This window comes from Danio aesculapii, chromosome 1 (genome assembly GCF_903798145.1).
Source record: "Danio aesculapii chromosome 1, fDanAes4.1, whole genome shotgun sequence".
Classification (NCBI taxonomy): domain Eukaryota; kingdom Metazoa; phylum Chordata; class Actinopteri; order Cypriniformes; family Danionidae; genus Danio; species Danio aesculapii.
In genome coordinates, this window is record NC_079435.1 from 5,139,562 (window position 1) to 5,159,350 (window position 19,789).

At 38.6% G+C, this 19,789-nt stretch overlaps 1 protein-coding gene across 1 annotated transcript in view; it reads left to right on the top strand.

Annotated features, from left to right (window-relative positions):
* The window catches only part of cc2d1a (coiled-coil and C2 domain containing 1A), a 24,467-nt gene extending 13,243 nt beyond the window's left edge, over positions 1-11,224 (top strand). Inside the window, exons 18-29 of the mRNA XM_056456158.1 lie at positions 71-144; positions 546-604; positions 1,449-1,500; positions 1,636-1,735; positions 2,459-2,549; positions 3,256-3,447; positions 5,298-5,353; positions 5,434-5,506; positions 5,583-5,703; positions 7,862-7,938; positions 10,653-10,700; positions 10,783-11,224. Of these exons, the coding sequence (XP_056312133.1) occupies positions 71-144; positions 546-604; positions 1,449-1,500; positions 1,636-1,735; positions 2,459-2,549; positions 3,256-3,447; positions 5,298-5,353; positions 5,434-5,506; positions 5,583-5,703; positions 7,862-7,938; positions 10,653-10,700; positions 10,783-10,821 (982 nt within the window). The 3' untranslated portion in view covers positions 10,822-11,224. The remainder of the gene's footprint in view (positions 1-70; positions 145-545; positions 605-1,448; positions 1,501-1,635; positions 1,736-2,458; positions 2,550-3,255; positions 3,448-5,297; positions 5,354-5,433; positions 5,507-5,582; positions 5,704-7,861; positions 7,939-10,652; positions 10,701-10,782) is intronic.
* Positions 11,225-19,789: the final 8,565 nt, after the last annotated feature.

Below are 19,789 nucleotides of genomic sequence, written 5' to 3' on the forward strand. Positions count from 1 at the left end.
AGGTTAATAAAAGGACTAAGCCGAAAAGAGAATGAATGAATGACTCTTTCATCTTCATCTCTGTGTTCAGGATCTTCCCGAACCTCACAGCCAGTGAAATGATGCTCTACATCGTGAAGGGCATCAACCTGCCACCTCCTCCAGGTCAGTGTGTGTGTGTGTGTGTGTGTGTTTCAAATAACTGATTACTGAAAACCTTATTATTATGATTCATCTCTTATACACTCCAATATTTAGTTTGTGGAGTGTTTTAATCTTCACATGGAGCATTTTATTACAAATATCTAGTAAAAGACTGCTGTCAATAATGTTCGATAAATAAAAAGTTCTAAAGACCTGCATTTTTTTTAGAAATATAAATAATTTGTAACATTTTAATCTATCCTTGCTGAGTAAAATCAATTTTAATAACTCTTTAAGTATCAACCTAAAATCTTACGAAGCGGAAACGTTTAGTAGATTAAATCTGTGTAACCTACAATCAAAAACATTCAAACAATGATGTCGTTTTATAACATGATTATTTATCTCTGTGTTTTCTCTAGGAGGTCAGGCCAATGATCTGGATGCAAGTGTGCGCTTCGAGTTTCCCTTTCCCAGCGCAGTATGCAACACTTTCATACTCGTGTACACACACATTTGTCATTTCTACCCCAATTCTGCTGCTTATAGGAAACTTTTTACTGTATGAGAAAACAAATTTGGGTGGCGCAGTAGGTAGTGCTATCGCCTCACAGCAAAAAGGTCGCTGGTTCAAGCCTCAGCTGGGTCAGTTGGCGTTTCTGTGTGGAGTTTGCTCTCCCCGTGTTTGCGTGGGTTTCCTCCGGGTGCTCCGGTTTCCCCCACAGTCCAAAGACATGCTATAGGTGAATTGGGTGTGCTAAATTGTCCGTAGTGTATGAGTGTGAATGAGAGTGTATGGATGTTTCCCAGAGATAGGTTGCAGCTGAAAGGGCATCCGCTGCGTGAAACATATGCTGGATAAGTTGGCGGTTCATTCCGCTGTGGCGACCCCTGATTAATAAAGGGACTAAGCCAAATAGAAAAGGAAGGAATGAATGAACATCAGTAGTGTCCTCATAATTCACTATTTCCTGTGTCATACACATCACATTTTACAAATTTGTACAATAAAAAAATCTCTCTTTCACACACACATACACGCATGTTGGTTTTGGTGGTTTATGAGGACTCCCCATTGGCGTAATATATTTTACACTGTAAGCCCTTCCCCCTAAACCCAACCCTTATAGGAAAAAAACATTTATTATGATTTTTAAGCATTTTGAATTATGAGGACACAAGACATGTCCTCATACACCACCTTAATAGAGTACAACTAGGCCACAGCCATGTCATTATACAAATTTATGTCCTTATAAACCACAAAACCAGCACACACACGCACAGATGTGCTATTGGGATAAAACAGTGTGTTTGTTTCTTAGGAAGAAGCTCAGAAAGACAAAACAAGCACTGTGAAAAACACCAACAGTCCAGGTACACACACACACACACACACATATGCATAAACACACACCCACACACTTGCACACAAATGCACAACTGGTCAGTCTATTAGACAGGCTGCTACAGATGCTCATGGTGTGTGTGTGTGTGTGTGTGTGTGTTCAGAGTTTAAGGAGCAGTTCAAGCTGAACATCAAGCGAGATCACCGAGGCTTCAGGAGAGTGGTTCAGGCCAAAGGCATCAAGCTGGAGGTGGTGCACAAAGGGTGAGATTCTCGCTCATCTCTGAGAGCTCTCATTGATCTCTGGGAAATCAATAAGGAAGTATTTTGCATGAAGTAAATCAAGCAATATTAAGGTTTTGCATCGGTCACAGTTTGTTTATCTACAAATTTCATTCCCAAATTCTCATTACTGTAAAATATTAGCATGCTATTATTTATTTTATTATTATTATTTGCTAATTCATGTCATTTTGTTTGGAATAATTAATGAATCTGTCATAAATGGTTTGTATAAATGTATTAAATGTTTTTTTTTTTTAATTGTCCTGAAAATAGTGCAAAATAAAATATTTTTAATTTAATTTTTTTTGTTTTTAAATTTGTAATTAATTTTGTCATTTTTGCTACAATTAAAATAATTTAATAAACATTAAATAATCTCTAATTCGTAGAAAAAAATGTAATTAATTAATTTAATTAATTAAAAAATGTATTAATTGTCTTAATCTGTTAATTAGATGTTTGTTAATTAATTGTCCAAAATTAAAATAAACAATTATCCAAATAAAATGTTTTCAGAAGAAATAAATACAACATATGTTTTCCCAGAAAAGAAAATTGCCTAATTTAATTGTAGGTTTATTATATGCTTTTTTTGTTTCTTTGGGGTTGAAATATCATGTGGCACTCATCTAATATCACACTTTTATTGTACCTGTACTGTACGATTAGCGGAGACTCAATAATCATTTGTTATGTTCTCAGTGGCCTCTTCAAGACTGATAAAGTGGTAGGAAGTGCTCAGCTGAAGCTGGAAGCCCTGGAGAACCAGTGTGAGATCAGGGAGATTGTAGACGTGAGTGATTTTTTCATGCACACACACACACACACACACACACACACACACACACACACACACATACACACACACATATATATATATATATATATATATATATATATATATATATATATATATATATATATATACACACACACACACTTGTATACATGCATACATTCTTAGACACACACACACATACAGTTGAAGTCAGAATTATTAGCCCCCCTTTGATTTATTCATTTTTCTTCTTTTTCATATATTTAACAGTTTAACAGAGCAAATTTTCACAGTATGTCTGATAATATTTTTTCTTCTGGAGAAAGTCTTATTTGTTTTATTTTGGCTAGAATAAAAGCAGTTTTTAAACCCCATTTGAAGGTCAATATTATTAGCCCCTTTAAGCTATATATTTTTTGTAAGTCTACAGAAGAAACCACCATTATACAATAACTTGCCTAATTACACTAACCTGCCTAATTACCCTAATTAACCTAAGGCTTTAATGTGACTTTAAGCTGTATAGAAGTGTCTTGAAAAATATCAGGTCATATATTATTCACTGTCATGGCAAAGATAAAATAAATCAGTTATTAGAAATGAGTAACTAAAGCTATCATGTTTAGAAATGTGTTGAAAAAAATCTTCTCTTCTGACTTCAACTGTATGTATCTAACTCTCACGAGTGGCGGTGTCCCATGAGTCTGTGCTGCGTCTGCAGGTTCTGGATGGGCGAAAGGCGACAGGAGGAAAGCTGGAGGTGCGGGTGAAGATCCGAGAGCCACTGGCTGGAGTTCAGCTGCAGTCGGTGACAGAGAAATGGCTGGTGTTGGACCCCCCCACACCCTCACCGGAGAAACACAGAGAGCAGGAGAAGGACAGAGAGACAGAGAAGAGCAGAGAAAAGGAACGGGTATGAGATGCTAATCACATGTACACCCAATGCTAATTTATTAGCCCATAATGTGAAACATTAACATTTGCCAAGAAATTTTTGACAGTATTTTCTGTAATAATTTTTCGTCTTCTGGAGTAATTGTTTAAGTGTGGGGGGAATGAAAGCAGTTGTTAAATTAAAAAAAAAGTTTAAAGGTGCACAGTGAACACAGTGAAGTCTGAAATTTGCATATGCCTTTTTTTCATATTCCTATGCGAAAAAATTTGTCACGTAAACAAACTTGCACACTGAGTCAATGCATAATAATTAATCTATTATAAGCAGTGATGCTTTGTTCTCCTCTCTTCTCCAATGTAGAAAATAAAAGAGCAATATGCTACATATTGTGTTCATCTAATAGAGGAAGGAGAGTCCTGCTCATTATCAAAGAGCTGCGCTACGATTATTCTGAAATGCGAAGTTTATTTCAGGAAAATCAGTGGAATTTTGATACATTACATGTGATACTTCACACATTCACATTTGTAAACAAATCCTGAACAGAGACTGGCGGTACCTACAAATGTTATAATTAGATTGTGGCTGCGTTGATGTGTTGAAGCAACGCAACCCAGTGTGAATTTTTTATAACAGACGATAGTTTCGGAGGCAGTGTGTCAATACGATTCACACAACGTGAGGTAAAATTTTTGAACGTGAGAAAATTACGGATGAAAATTTCGGCTTCAGTGTGCAAGAACCTTAACAGCTTTATTAACCCTGAAAGGGGCAATTCAAATAGGGCAGTAGCATCATAAAACGCATCATACAAACGAAAACCATTAAATAAAGAAATAAAATAACTTTGACTGAGGCACCGGATGCGCCGCTCGAAGCCGCGACACGGCACACCAGACACTCTCTGTGGCGCGGCAGAAACATGAAGTGTCCCGAATCGTCGCGCCACGCATTTTTTTAATTCTAAACATAGGTTTCTGCAGCGGTCCGCGGCGCCCAGCCGTCGACTTGAGTGTACCCTGATAGAAACCTATGTTTAGATTTCTAAACGCATGCTAGTTAAGATCACAGGGAGCTTCTGGGATCGTGAGAAATGCAAACGGCTGAAGTATAAGATAGACTCAATGAGAAGTACACATGTTTGCAAACCTACCTAAAGATACAACCAATAATTCCGATTAGAGCGATAATGTGGAGAATATTGATCTTGTGTTGAGCCCAATGAGCCTTGCATCTAAAAATAGAGCTAGCGTGTTCCTTTAGTGATATCGCTTCGACTCACGCTGAAAATGGCGGACGTGAATCAACAAACTGAGGATATGATGACGCGCCTGTCAATCAATATTGGTGGGCGGGGGGACCGCTCTCCTACATAAAGTTGCAGTCGGTTTGAAAACCGCTCCAATTGGTCCACCGTTTTTTATGTTGTTAAATTGAAAAAAAAAGCACTAGATGTGTTTATATCACCCCAATATGACGGTCTATACACCATACATGCACATATGGCTGTCCAAACAGCTTGAAAAGTAGATTTTTTTAACATAGGTGCCCTTTAAGGGAATTTTTTCACCTAGCAAAATGCACATATTACTTGAATTTTGACATTCTCAAACATAACCGACACTATCTGTAAAGTCAGGCCCCCAGAATTAGTAAGAAACAATTATTGGATGTCATTCAGGAAAAATTGTGCTGCTTTTATTCCACACTGTATTGAGAACTATCTGAACATTTTTATGGCTTTTTTATTCCCTTTTATCATCTAGATTTCTTTGCTGCTTTGACACAACTTACATTGTAAATGTACTATAGAAAAGAAATTGAATTGGATTGAATTTAAACCTTATAAAACACTTTCTTTCCAACAGGCTCCTTCTCCGAGATCCAAACCCAGAAACGATCATGATAGAAACCAGAAACCAAGGTAAAACTGTACGACACTCACTGTGTGTTTGTTTCTTTGTGAGTGTGCTTAACGTCTGTGTGTGTGTCTGTGTGTTTCAGCTCATCTCCTCCACAGTATAAACTGCACAGCTTCAGTCTGCTGCACCATGATAAAGAGAGGCTGGAGTGGAAGGTGTGTGTTGGGATTATTCGTGAGTTATTGACTCTTTCTGAACAGATACAGAGTGTTTCATGAGTGATTTCTGCAGATCAACGAATATAAGAAGAACCGACGAGACACTTCAGAGCTGATCAAGCAGCACATGGACGTCTGTCAGCGACTGCAGTGGCAGAAATCATACCTGGAGAAACACCCTGCTGCACTGACGGGTACAACACCACTAAGGATGATTTACGCCTGGTGCTGAATACACTTGTAATTAGGGGTGCATTGAATTGTCAGCCACAGATGTCAAAAATGGCATTTTCAGTTTTCAGTTCAAAAAGAAAAACAGGGGAAATATCAGTCGTAGGCAGTGCGGCTTTCAGATTGGAAGAAAGCGATGCACTTTTAAATCCCATTCATTTCAATAGCTTGGAGTGGTTTGTTGCCATCTTAACAAAAACAAAGTGCACCATTTATTAGTTTGCACCCATGCTTTTGCAAGTTTTAAAATAGTTAGAAAAACAGCGGAAAATATGAGTCTTAGGCAGTGCGGCTTTCAGACCGGACACAGAAAGCGATGCACTATGAAATCCCATTCATTTCAATGGCTTCTGCCACAATATAGTGATTTGTTCCATGTCAATGCACCAAAGCTTTGTCAAAGTTCAAAATAGTTAGAAAAACAGGTAAAAATTTAAGTTGTAGGCAGTGCGGCTTTCACAGAAAGCAATGTGCTAAAAAATACAATTTATTTCAATGGCTTGTGCCGCAGCAGAGTGGTTTGTTGCCATGTCAACAAAAGGAGAGCGCACCATTTATTAGCTTGCACCCACGCTTCATCAAAGTTCAAAATATTTAGAAAAACAGATGAAAATATGAGTCTTACACAGTGGGGCTTTCAGACCGGACACAGAAAGCGATGCACTATGAAATCCCATTCATTTCAATGGCTTGTGCTGCAGCAGAGTGGTTTGTTGCCATGTCAACAAAAGCAGAGGACACCATTTATTAGTTTGCACCCACCCTTCTTCAAAGTACAAAATAGTTTAAAAGCAGGTGAAAATATGAGCCATTGGCAGTGTGGTTTTAAGACCAAACACAGAAAGCGATGTGCTATAAAATTCCATTCATTTCAATGGCTTGTGCCGCAGCAGAGTGGTTTGTTGCCATGTTGACAAAAGCAGAGCGCACCATTTATTAATTTGCATCCACGCTTCATCAAAGTTCAAAATAGTTTTTAAAAACAGGTGCAAATAGATGAAGGCACTGCGGCTTTCAGACCAGACGCAGAAAGTGATGTGCTATAAAATCCCATTCATTTTATTGGCTTGTGCCGCAGCAGAGTGTTTTGTTGCCATGTTGACAAAACCAGAGGGCACTATTTATTAGTTCGCATCCGTGCTTTGTCAGTTCAAAATAGTAAGAAAAACAGGTGAAAATATGAGTCATAGGCAATGTGGCTTTCATACCAAACACAGAAAGCAATGCGCTAAAAAATACCATTTATTTCAATGGCTTGTGCGGCAGCAGAGTGGTTTGTTGCCATGTCAACAAAACCGAGCGCACCATTTATTAGTTTGCACCCACGCTTCATCAAAGTTCAAAATATTTAGAAAAACAGATGAAAATATGAGTCTTACACAGTGGGGCTTTCAGAGCGAACACAGAATGCGATGTGCTAAAAAATCCCATTCATTTCAATGGCTTGTGCCGCAGCAGAGCGGTTTGTTGCAGTGCGCACCATTTATTAATTTGCACTCATGCTTCATCAAAATTCACAATAGCTCAGTATTGCACTCTTGAACATGTATACTTATCTATGCATGAACCGCACATGCTCACTGGAAGACACAATAAGTTCTCTCCAAAAACCCACCAACAGGACATTTCTATGTAGTGCTTGTTCCTGCTGCTTGTCATGACAGCACAGTAGCAATCTCGCAATGCTGACAAATGCATTTTTGTCTGCTTCTGGAAGAGATCCAGACATTTTAGACCTCATTTATTGCTCTGTTAAATATTGTCCGCTTGTGATTGGATAAATAAAACATGCCTTAGTATCAACTTCTGTGATTACATTAATAACAAAACTTTGTTATAAAGAAATTTCTGTTATGATTTGAAAACGTTGTTACGGAATGTCCTCAGAACATTAAGAACATTCCATTTTAGAATGTAGTCGACTTTTAAATGTTCTCTGAGTGTTCTAAAATGAACGTTTAAAAAATGCTGGGTAACATAATATAGATCGATGATTTCTACAGATCTGTGAATTATTTTGAAGTGGTTTATAATAAAGCAAAGTGCTACATATGAGAGACACTGAAAAACAAAACCAATAATAATATCTCTCTCTCTTTTCTCTCTCTCTCTCTGTCTCAGAATATGAAAATGTGCTGCGGAAGTTCGTTCACGGTCTCTCGGATTCAGTGAAAACGTTTTCCAATCAAGGCAACAGGGTGAGAAAAACACACTCACTCCTGCGTTCAGACGTCAGCTGCTGTGACGTCTGCCTCACATTGAGTCTATTTTCTGTTAAACTGTATTGTACATAGATCTAAACATTTGCCTATAGTTTTTTTTCACAATTAATAAGACAAGAATGGTTGTTGTTGAATAGTTTTAGGACAATTTTGAGGAAAGGTTTGGCCACTTCAAATGTTGACTACTGTATATACACACAAATGCATGAGTAAACAATTAGACTCGAATAGAATTCTGGGTTCAAAAATTTGAGTCCTTAATTACATGGCTGTCTGGAAAACTTGATTCTGATTGGTCAGTCACAACTTTCCAAGGTAACTTTTGGTTTGTTGCAGTGCACACCATTTATTAATTTGCACTCATGCTTTATCAAAGTTCACAATAGCTCAGTATTGCACTCTTGAACATGTATACTTATCTATGCATGAACCGCACATGCTCACTGGAAGACACAATAAGTTCTCTCCAAAAACCCACCAACAGGACATTTCTATGTAGTGCTTGTTCCTGCTGCTTGTCATGACAGCACAGAAATAGAATAGAATTCTGGGCTCAAGAATTAGAGTCCTTAATTACATGGCTGTCTGGAAAACTTGATTCTGATTGGTCAGTCACAACTTTCCAAGGTATATCATTCCCAGATAACAACCACTGACACTAATGACGCAGGCTTGTCCAGGTACATTCAATCACCATCAGTTCACATCCATATAAATAGTTTTTAACTCTTTGGCACCATCTTGTGACTGAATAATATGTAGGTTCGTAAATGTTCCATTCAGCTGTTTTCATTTCTGTTTGCTTTTCTATGATTACTGACATTAATTACAGCAACCTAGACCACACAGAACCTAAAGTGTACACTTCAAATTAGAGTTTACCAAAAAATCTAAAAGGTTTTCTTTAAAATTATACCAAACTTTTGTATTTACACCTTTGCATGTGGATTTGGAAAGCTTTGGAATTTGGATAGGCAAAATCCAGGCTGAAACCCCAAAATAGCCCTTGACTTTAATGGCCTGTTTCCACTGAGTGGTATCGTACAGTACAGTTTAGTACGCTTTTATGGTTTCCACTGGCATCGTACTGTACCACTTGTTGGGTACCCTTTGCAAAGGGTGCCTACCAGGACAAAGCTAGAGCGGAGCTGGACATGCAGCTGAACGCTATTGGTTTACAGAGAAACGTCACTCGCATAAACAAGCAGAGAATGAAAACAAAGAAACCACCATTTTTAAAAGCACAGCCGAGACATTATATTGTAATACTATATACACATAGTAATGAGCCATGGTTGACCCAAGCTCAAACAAACCTTGTTGTTGTCTTGATTAACAGCCACAAAGCCAAGACGAACTAAATCTGCCGTGTCCTGTTTTTGTTTTACGATGCTGTCTAAAAGTGCAAGCGGTTTCACTCTCTCCAGAGAGCTCGCTTGTGCGTCAATATTTGAAATAAGGAACTTTTTGAGCTGATGATAATAACATGCTCGTGATGATTGAAGCGCTTCTGACATCCGATCCTTTCAGAAATGGACAAACGCGAGAGTGAAGCGCGAAAAAACAAAGGAGAAGCCCGAAAAAACAGAGCAAATTATTCTTTCAGCAACCTAACCCATGAACAAACTGCTGTGTTTAATTATTATCAACATCTTTTTGGACTATTATGAACTCAGAATGACAGAAATACATTCCAACAGGAGGATACATGTGCTGGTGACGATTAAAGACACATATGAGAGGTTTACACTGACTGTGGGCTATATTTCGTTTTGTTTTTGAAGCCAAATAAGGACTAAACGTATGCTGTGTGTAGTTTTTCTGTAATTGGTAACATATCGGAAACTGTAAGGGGCTTAATGTGTTCATAAATGTTGCATTTATTGATTTATTTGATATAATTGCAGACGTTACAGTAGGCTATTTCGCACTGTTATTGATCTGCAGTTATCAAATCATGTTCATAGAAAGGTAATGAACATTTATAAACAAGTATTTATGTGTGTAAAGCATCTGTGCTTCTCATATGATATGTGAACGACCACTGGTACTCTTTTGACTGTGGAAACACAAGCCTGATAAATGTGACCTGTACTGACCTTTACCGTACTGTACCACTCAGTTGAATCGGGCCATAGGAGGTTAATAAACTATCATAGCTCTGAACAATGTTTTGTCAATTTTTTTTTTTACATTTAAGTGGCTAATAGCTGTGTAATAAGCAGGATAAAGTAAATCCAGCCACTTGTTTTGCACAACAGGTTTGTCAGCAACTGTTGTATAAGACTGAAGGGTGTTATTCTGCAAAACAACCGCCTGAAAGTACTTTATCCTGCTTATTACATGACTACCTGCCACATAATTAGACAAAACATTGTTCAGAGTCCTAATAGTTTAATAATTCTTTAATGTAACTCAAAGCTGACAGAAACTAGAACAGCTGAATGATTGCATACACTAACCTACGGATTATAATAGAGTTTATAGATTAAAAAAACCTCCTAGATGTACTCTATGCCTTATTTAATGCACGGCCAGCCATTGATTATCTCTTACTTCAGTCTCTCCTGCTGCTCATACAGATGTTTTATAGTGTGTTTAAACTCAGCAGCAGCTGGACGTCACATTTCTGCAGTTCTGAATCCTTCATTATTTAGCCAAAGCTAAAAAAACGCTGTTGTTTTTCTCAGGAAGCAGCAAAAGACGCCCTCGGCCGACTGAAGATGGTGGAGAATGAGGTGCATATTAAAGTGTTGAGTGTATGGGTGTGTGTCACCTGCGTTCTCCGTCAACTCACTGTGGTGTTTCTCATCCTCACAGCTGGAGTCCGTCAGGAAGAAACGCGCCGTCAGAGACTGAAGACTCCGCTCACATCATGAAGAATGGAGATGAATCCTGACAGATGTGTAACGGAGCTCCAGAGGGGAACGACAAAACACTACACACACACACACACACACACACACACACATACAATTATGCACTTTTTTTATTACTGCACTTCATTGTGTTGCAGTTAAAAACATCAAAACACTCCTGAGCGACGTCTGAATGTTGACTCGTGTAAAACTGAAGATGGGGGTCCGTCACTGAAGGGGGAATCTCACCTGTGCAGGAATTAAAGGAAAGAGAGAAGACATTATATTCGGCTTAAAGCATAGTTCACCCATAAATGAACATTTCCTTAATGTTTGTTGACATCCTAGTGGTTTATTTTCTGTTGAACACACAGAAAAGATACTTTGAATAATGTTAGAGACCGGTAACCATTGACTTCCATTGTTTTTCCTGCAATGGAAGTCAATGGTTACCAGTTTTTAACATTCTTCAACATATCTTCTTTTGTGTTTAACAGAAAATAAACCACTAGAATGTCTGTTCTGTTGAACACAAAAGAAGATATTTTGAAGAATGTTAGAAACTGGTAACCATTGACTTCCATTGTTTTTCCTGCAGGATTTTCAGTTTTGGGTGAACTATCACTGTAAGATTTGATTTTATTATTGTAAGGTGAACACTACATACATTTAAACTGTACTATATCTTTTACACTGTAAAATAAGCATAGGACATGGCCATATTTGCTGTAAGAGGTTTATTTTTCACTAAAATTCTAAGAAATGAATTAAAAAATATTTCTAAAACAAAAAAAAATCATGTGTTTAGTTTAGATTTTCCTAATGGTGCTTAATTATTCATCCAAATGGTTATATAATACTTTACATAGTAAATACCCTATCTGTCAAAAGTCTTGTCTTTGATCCCAGTTGTAAGAGCAACAAATAATAACTTGACTTCTAGTTGATCATTTGGAAAAGTGTCAGAAGTTCGATTTTTTTTTTTTTTTTTTTTTTCCTTCCTTCTGATGAATCATCTGTTGAGCTGCATCCCAATATCACAAATACTGCAGAAGACCTATTGGAACCTGCATGGAGCCTAGATTCTCACAGAAATCAGTCAAGTTTGGTGAAGGAAAAATCATGGTTTGGGGTATGGGGTGGAGCGAGAGATCTGCAGAGTGGATGGCAACATCGACAGCCTGAGGTATCAAGATATTTGTGCTGCCCATTACATTACAAACCACAGGAGAGGGCAAATTCTCCAGCAGGATAGCGCTCCTTCTCATACTTCAGCCTCCACATCAAAGCTCCTGAAAGCAAAGAAGGTCAAGGTGGTCCAGAATTGGCCAGCCCAGTCACCAGAAGTGAACATTATTGAGCATGTCTGGGATAAGATGGAGGAGACATTGAAGATGAATCCAAAGAACCTTGATGAACTCTGGGAGTCCTGAAAGAACACTTTCTTTGCCATTCCAGATGACTTTATTTTTACTTTTTATTTAAGATTTTCAATATATTTTTACAGAACAACTCCTTCCCCAACAATTTAAGCCCTTACAGATGAGGGGATACATAAAAAAGTAATAATGAAATTATAATAAAAAAATTAAGTGATTTGAGTCATTGCAGAGATGTATGGATGCAGTCCTCCAAGCTCATGATGGAGTCAGACACAATATTCATTATTTATCCACTGCACCATGACTTTATATTCTATACTGGACATTATTTCTGTTAAGTGACAAGACTTTTGTCTAAGCAAAATCAAACTTTACTGTCCTAATTTACCAATTCAAAATCAAGGCATGATCATATTTTATTGTGGTCAAATAAGCGTCATCTAGAGCAGTGTTTCCCAACCCTGTTCCTGAAGGCACACCAACAGTCCACATTTTTAACCTCTCCCTAATTAAACACACCTGAATCAACTGATCATAACATCAGAAGAGACTCCAAAACCTGAAGTTAAGGGGTCAGATAACGGAGACATTTAAAATATGTACTGTTGGTGTGTCTCCAGGAACAGGGTTGGGAAACACTGATCTAGAGGCCTTTGCCTTTCATAAAAGCCACTTCTGATACCAAATGATCAACTAGAGGTCAAGATATTATTTGCTGTTCTTAAAATTTGGATACGCGACAAGACTTTTGTCAGATAGTGTACATGCATACATCTATAAAACAGACACATGACTAAATATATTAGAATTAAGATTATTTTGCAGACATTATGATGATGGTTTCTTCATCAAACTTCTTAATGACAATTAAACACATTTAAACTCTAAAAAAAGAGAATATTTATAAAGCAAAGGTGCTCTTTAACTATTAATACAGCAATGAGAATATATATTTTTGCACTATATTGATGAGAATTGTGCTCAGTTGTTAGCACAATCGCCTCACAGCAAGAAGGTCGCTGGTTCGAGTCCCGGCTGAGCCAGTTGGCATTTCTGTGTGGTTTGCATGTTTTCGCCGTACATGGAGAATAGGGGATTTGAATAAACTAAATTGGCCTTAGTGTATGAGTGTGTGTGAATGTGAGAGTGTATGGGTGTTTACCAGTACTGGGTTGCAGCTGGAAAAGCATCCGCTGTGTAAAACACATGCTGGAATAGTTGGCGGATCATTCCGCTGTGGCAAACTCTGATAAATCTGAGACTAAGCCGAAGGAAAATGAATTGATAATAATAGGTGTGAATGTGTTTAATGGCCAATTCAGATAATCTTAATTCATATATATTGATTATTAATTGATTAATTATGGCATTATTTAGTGAGATTCCCCCTATAATGCATTATATATATATAAACGCCTTCATGAACAGATTAACATCCGTCTTTCCCTGTGCTTCGGCTTGGTGTGTGTGTATCTGTCAGTAAACCTGACTCTTTTAATGTGAGCACAGGTCTGCTCTTGTCCTCCTCCTTCAGGCGTTGGTGTAGTCGTGCTGTAAATCTGCGCTCTTACAGTAATCTGTGTGCTACAGAGTTCTCCGATTAGGATAAAGCCGCTGCGTGGCCGTGATACGGGAATAATCGGAGCACTCCAGGGAAGATGCTGGAGAGTGTGTGTGTGTGTGTGTGTGTGTGAGATGGAGGAGATGCGGATAATATCCCGTAATCGCAGATGATCCGCAGACGACGCTTCAGCAGCCGCTTAAGAACAAGGGGGGATGGGGGAGGGAGAGTGTGTGTGTGTGTGTGTGTGTGTGTGTGTGTGTTTGTTTGTTTGTTTGTTTGTTTGTGTATACATTTGTGTGTGTCTGAGTATAATTGTGTGTGTGTGTGTGTGTGTGTGTGTGTGTGTGTGTGTGTGTGTGTATGCATTTGTGTGTGTCTGAGTATAATTGTGTGTGTGTGTGTGTGTGTGTGTATTTCTTGGTTGGGTTTGGTAAAATCATCTGAGTGTATATAGAGCTTTAGGAAAGCTTTTAGGGAAAGTGATACGATGAAGGTTTCAGTGTGTGTGTGTGTGTGTGTGTGTGTCATTCAGATGCTGAGATCAGCTTGTTTTAGGGAATCTGTCATCTCTTTTCTTCGTCTTGTGTTTCGTTGTCAAACGGGCCTGACCTTTAACCCCTGACCCACACATTATGACCCAGAGGTTGTTTGTGTTGGTCAGATCAGTGATACAGTCGATCATCATATCAGCTCTGTTTGTTTGTTTGTTTGTTTGTTTGTTTGTTTGTTTGTTTGTAAAGCTGCTTGGTTTCCATGATGACCTCTTTATTCTTCAGTGTCTGAACCCCATCAGCCCGTCTCCGTCACTCCAGCATGTACAGATGAGGTTATTATTATCATTATTATAGTTTCCACATACTGAAGGCAGTCGTGACTAATGTATTACTGTGTGTCCTGATGATGGGTCTGTTTTATAAAAGCTGCATTCATGTGTCTACGGTGAAGGATGGAACGTCTAATGTAATAATTAAACAAGAAGTTCACTTAAAAGTGATCATTCATGCACTCGTGTGTTTCTGAACTAATATGAATTCATTCATTCATTTTCCTTCGGCTTAGTTCCTTTATTCATCAGGGGTCGCAACAGTGGAATGAACCACCAACTATTCCAGTACATGTTTTACACAGCGGATGCCCTTCCAGCTGCAACCCAGTACTGGGAAACACCCATACACACTCATCCACAAATATACTCTAAGGCCAATTTAGTTAATCAATTCCTCTATAGCGCATGTGTTTGGACTGTGGGGGAAACCGGAGCACACAGAGGAAACCCACGCCAATGCAGGGAGAACGTGCAAACTCCACACAGAAATGCCAGCTGACCCAGCAGAGGCTCAAATTAGCGACCTTCTTGCTGTGAAGTGACATTACTACCCACTGAGCCACTGTGCTGCCCAGGTATGATTTCATTTTGATCATGAACACAAATTGTCCTTGCTGTCTATTATAATAGAAGTTAATTGAAGTTTGGAACTGTCATGCTCAAGAAATGACAACAAACTGAATGCTAAAATGTGTGTTTAGTCCACTATATATAAGTTGTTGACACAAAACATTCTTTCTAAAGTGTTTTGTCTGCTTATGTACACGTCACTTAAGTGTTCAAATCCAGAAAATGGATATTATACCATTATTTTTTGAAAACTCTAGCATTATTGTCTATTTGTAAACTGCAAATATGAGATCATTGCATATTGAGGGCCCTATCAAACAGTCGGCACAATAAGGCCGTGAAGTGTTTTGTGCGTTTTGTTGCAATTTTCGGACCAGCGCAACCATACCTGGCAACATTCGGATCTTAAAAACCGCGAGATTTTATCCAGGGGTGCGCGCGACGTGAAGAGCGGGGGTGAAGGTGCGTGTGAACTAGGGGGCAGGTGTGAAGATTGTTGCGCGTTGGTGCGTATAGGGACTAAACCAAAAAGCTGAAGAGTGTGGGGGGTGGGGATTTCCAGGATTTTTCCCGGAGACAGAACAATACGGGAGGTGGGCGGGAGATGGGTCTGAAATACAGGAGACTCCCAGGAAAAACGCGTGTTGGCAGGTATGAGCGCAACAGTCATTTTCCGTCACGTTGTTTAAATAGCAAATCCATTTGCGCCACTTTTGGAAACCTATGGGTGTTTCGGTCTAGAAAAGAGCTGTGTTAAGGCGCATTGTTGGTGCGTTGCAATTTTGAGGAACTGAAATAAACCGCGCCAATGACCAACTAAAAGCTGCTCTAAAGTCCAGCGCAGAGTGCGTTAGTTATGCGTAGGCCCACACAGAATCTGCGCGCAGAATTCCGCAGATTTTTAGCCCATCATTAATTCTGTTTATTTACTTGTGTAAATCTATATTTATTCAGTTTTTTAATTAATTACAGTAATAATATTGACTAATATGAAAATGTTCATCTGATTTATGTACAATGCAGTTTGTACAGTAATATTTTCTGTCGTTTCGTAGAGATATTAAATAAGACAGTGTTTCCCAACCCTGTTCCTGGAGGCACACCAACAGTACATATTTTGGATGTCTCCCTTTTCCGACCCATTAACTTCAGGTGTTGGAGTCTCTTCTGATGTTATGATAAGTTGATTCAGGTGTGTTTGATTAGGGAGAGGTTGAAAATGTGTACCGTTGGTGTGCCTTCAGGAACAGGGTTGGGAAACACTGATATAAGAGACTTGCTTTGTTTACCAAATAAAGTGAATCTAATTGGATTTGCATTGTAAAGTACAAGTTTAAAAGAGATTATTTTTTATTTCACATATTAAGGTTTTAGTTGTGATACTCCCAAATTAATTCCGCAGAAATCCGCAGATTTTTACCAAAATTCTCTGCAGAAATAGCAAAAAACATCTGCAGATTCCGTCTGGCCCTAATTATGCTTCTATGCAGTTTCAAACACTTACACATTGCTTAATACACACAAGATGTACAGCAACACACAAATATCTTTTTACAAATTAAAAAAAAAAAAAAAAAGATTATTTTTTACTTGTGTATAAAAACCAGTTCCTCCATGCCTTCTTCACCTCAGGGCTTTTTTCAGTTTATTCATGACAATTTGCATTTCTATAATGTTATTGTTATTAGCAGTATTATTTACTATATACATATTTATATTTATTTTATTAAAAACAAGCTTAAATTTGTCCACCAGTCAGGTTGAGGAGACGTCTGCATCACCAAATGGGCATAAGAACAGAACGTGTGTTTGGATATAACTCAGTTTTTTGAACACACTTCGTTATTATTGTTCATTTATTGCTTTGCTGGAAATTAGAACTGAATTTAGACATAGTTTTGAAACAAATCTTTGCGCTTAACAAATGAAATTAAATAGGTAGGCTGATGGAGGTTTTCAGTGGAGTGTGTACTTATCCATGAATGTAAATGAGTAAAGAGAAAGTAAAGAGGCCAAATGGAGGAGTCTCGATCTTTATTCTTGCTCTGCAGATGCTCAGTTTAACTGTTTGCCCGCTAGTGAAGCGCTCAGTTTTTCTACTTACAAAATCCGCCATGTAAATAGCAAATGTGCCTTTACTCATTTAGAGAATAAGCACAACCCTGTTCGACCATGCGCTGAGGCCCAAACCATATTTTTACGTCCTTAAAATAGCAAAAGTTCATTCTACACACCCTTAAGCTGCGGTCACACTGGGCTTTTCCTCCCATAGACTTCCATTCATACGCACACGAATGCGTCAGACCGGAAACGCAGGGTCATGCGTCAAGTTTCGCAGGTTGCTGCGGTGCAAAGTTCAAGCTTGGTGAACTCTGACCTGCAAAATCGCATCACTTGACTGCGTAAGACCAATCGAGGATCAAAACAGCACCTCTCTGGACAGAAATTTAAAACATGGAGCAATCGCTGGCTTTTTTAAATGTCTAATAAGCTTGTTTAACCCCGCCCCTTTTCGCAGCGCCGCACGACAGAATTTCACACACACAAAGCCCAGTGTGACCGTAGCTTTAATCCGTTCGTGCCATGCGCTTTAGACTTTGCATTTAGATCGTTAAAATAAAGCCGAGTCTATAGGCATGTGTGAGTACTTGACAAAGCAATTACCACAGACAATACAACCATATGTGCACATTACCCCCTACTGGCCTGGCATGCAAAGTACAGCGCTTTTAGACATTTCATGAGTCATTGTGTGTAGAAATAGTTTTAACAAACTTTAAAATAATGCTAAGATTAATTCTTCTCTTGTTTGTATAACATTATTATGTAAACATACCCTAAACATATTAGCATCCACACCAATTGTGGCAACTTTTATTTATTAAGTCCGCATGAATTCAAAATGGGGCAGCATGGTGGTGCAGTGGGTCGCCTCACAGCAAGAAGGTCGCTGGTTCGAGCCCCAGCTGGGCCAGCTGGCATTTCTGTGTGGAGTTTGCATGTTCTCCCAGTGTTGGCGTGGGTTTCCTCCGGGTGCTCCGGTTTCCCCCACAGTCCAAACACATGGTATAGGTGAATTGAATAAACTAAATTGTGAGTGTGTGCAAGACTGTGTGGGTGTTTCCCAGTGTTGGGTTGCGGCTGGAAGGGCATCCGCTGTGTAAAATGTGCTGGATAAGTTGGTGGTTCATTCCACTGTGGCGACCCCGGATTAATAAAGGGACTAAGCTGAAAAGAAAATGAATGAATGACGAATTTAAAATTTACAATGTTTATTTTGCTAGCGCACAATGCTAGTCTTAAATTGAATGGTTAATATGCACAAGTTAAGCTGCGGTCACACTGCACTTTTCTCCCCATAGACTTGCATTCATACACATACGAATGCGACTGACCGGAAACGCAAGCTCGTGCGTCAAGTTTTGCAATTTGCTGCTTGTAAAGTTCAAGCTTGATGAACTCTGACCTGCGAAATCGCATCATGTGACTGCGTGAGACCAATCGAAGATCAAAACATGACCTCTCTGTGTATAAATTTAAAATATGGACCAATCGCTCGCTTTTTTAAATGTCTAATCATCTTGTTTAATCCCGCCCCTTTTTCGCAATGTCGTACGCCAGAATTTCGCATGCTCAAACTCTAGTGTGATTGCGGCATAAATCCACTGATAAAACGTTTTGGTAATCTTCAATCAAAGGCTCACATCTGTTTCTGCTCTAGAACGGCTTCACTGATGACGTCAGTTTGACGGATCGGGCGGAATAGGCTTAGCCACGCCCCTACAACCTTCAGTTTGTGTGAGTAAAAGATGACAGGAGCAAAAATAATCCCCGCCCCCTACTCAATATTCAGTTTCAGTTGGAAATACATCATCATACAGGAAGATAAGTCTGCAGAAACGTCAGGTTCATTTTAAAAGAACGTGTAACAGCTTTGTCTTCTGCAGCTGTAAATGCCCGCCCTCTTTAAAGAATGATTGTGATTGGCTGTCAAGGTTTAGATCAGTAGAAAATTATTTAAAGTGATCCAAATGGTATTCTTCCTCTATCTCTTATTTTATTTTAAAGCTATACATTATATTTCTGTAAACTTAAAATATACAATACCAGATAGCAGTATCATCACAAAGCAGAATGAGCTCTCCTGTACAGCTAAAAATAACTCGGTGATCGATATATTAAATGTCCATATTATTAAACATTTATAGTTACCATACTTTCTCAAATGGAGCTAAATGTTTATAGTGTTTGTGTGTGCATGTGTGTATGTTTTGGTGCTATACTTAACCTGCAAATTCACATTTAAAGAGCTGAGAACATTTTTAAATCTCTAGTTTTTGTTACAAAGGCGAAAGCTATCGTAAGTTATGCCTTTTAGTTAGAATAATTCCTTTATATGATAATATCTCCTCGGATAATAATAATTATGTCTTCCAGAGTGTCCGTTCATCTACATAAACACAATCTTCCTCAGTGTGTTGAACATCTGCTCTTCATCAGGTCATTCACCCTCTCTAAGAATAGTCTGAATCGCTGTATTGTTGCTTATAGGAATAGTAATAAAGGGCTTCATCTGAATGTCAAAGGCTCCGCGGGATGATTGACAGGAGGAGGGCGTGGCCAAGCG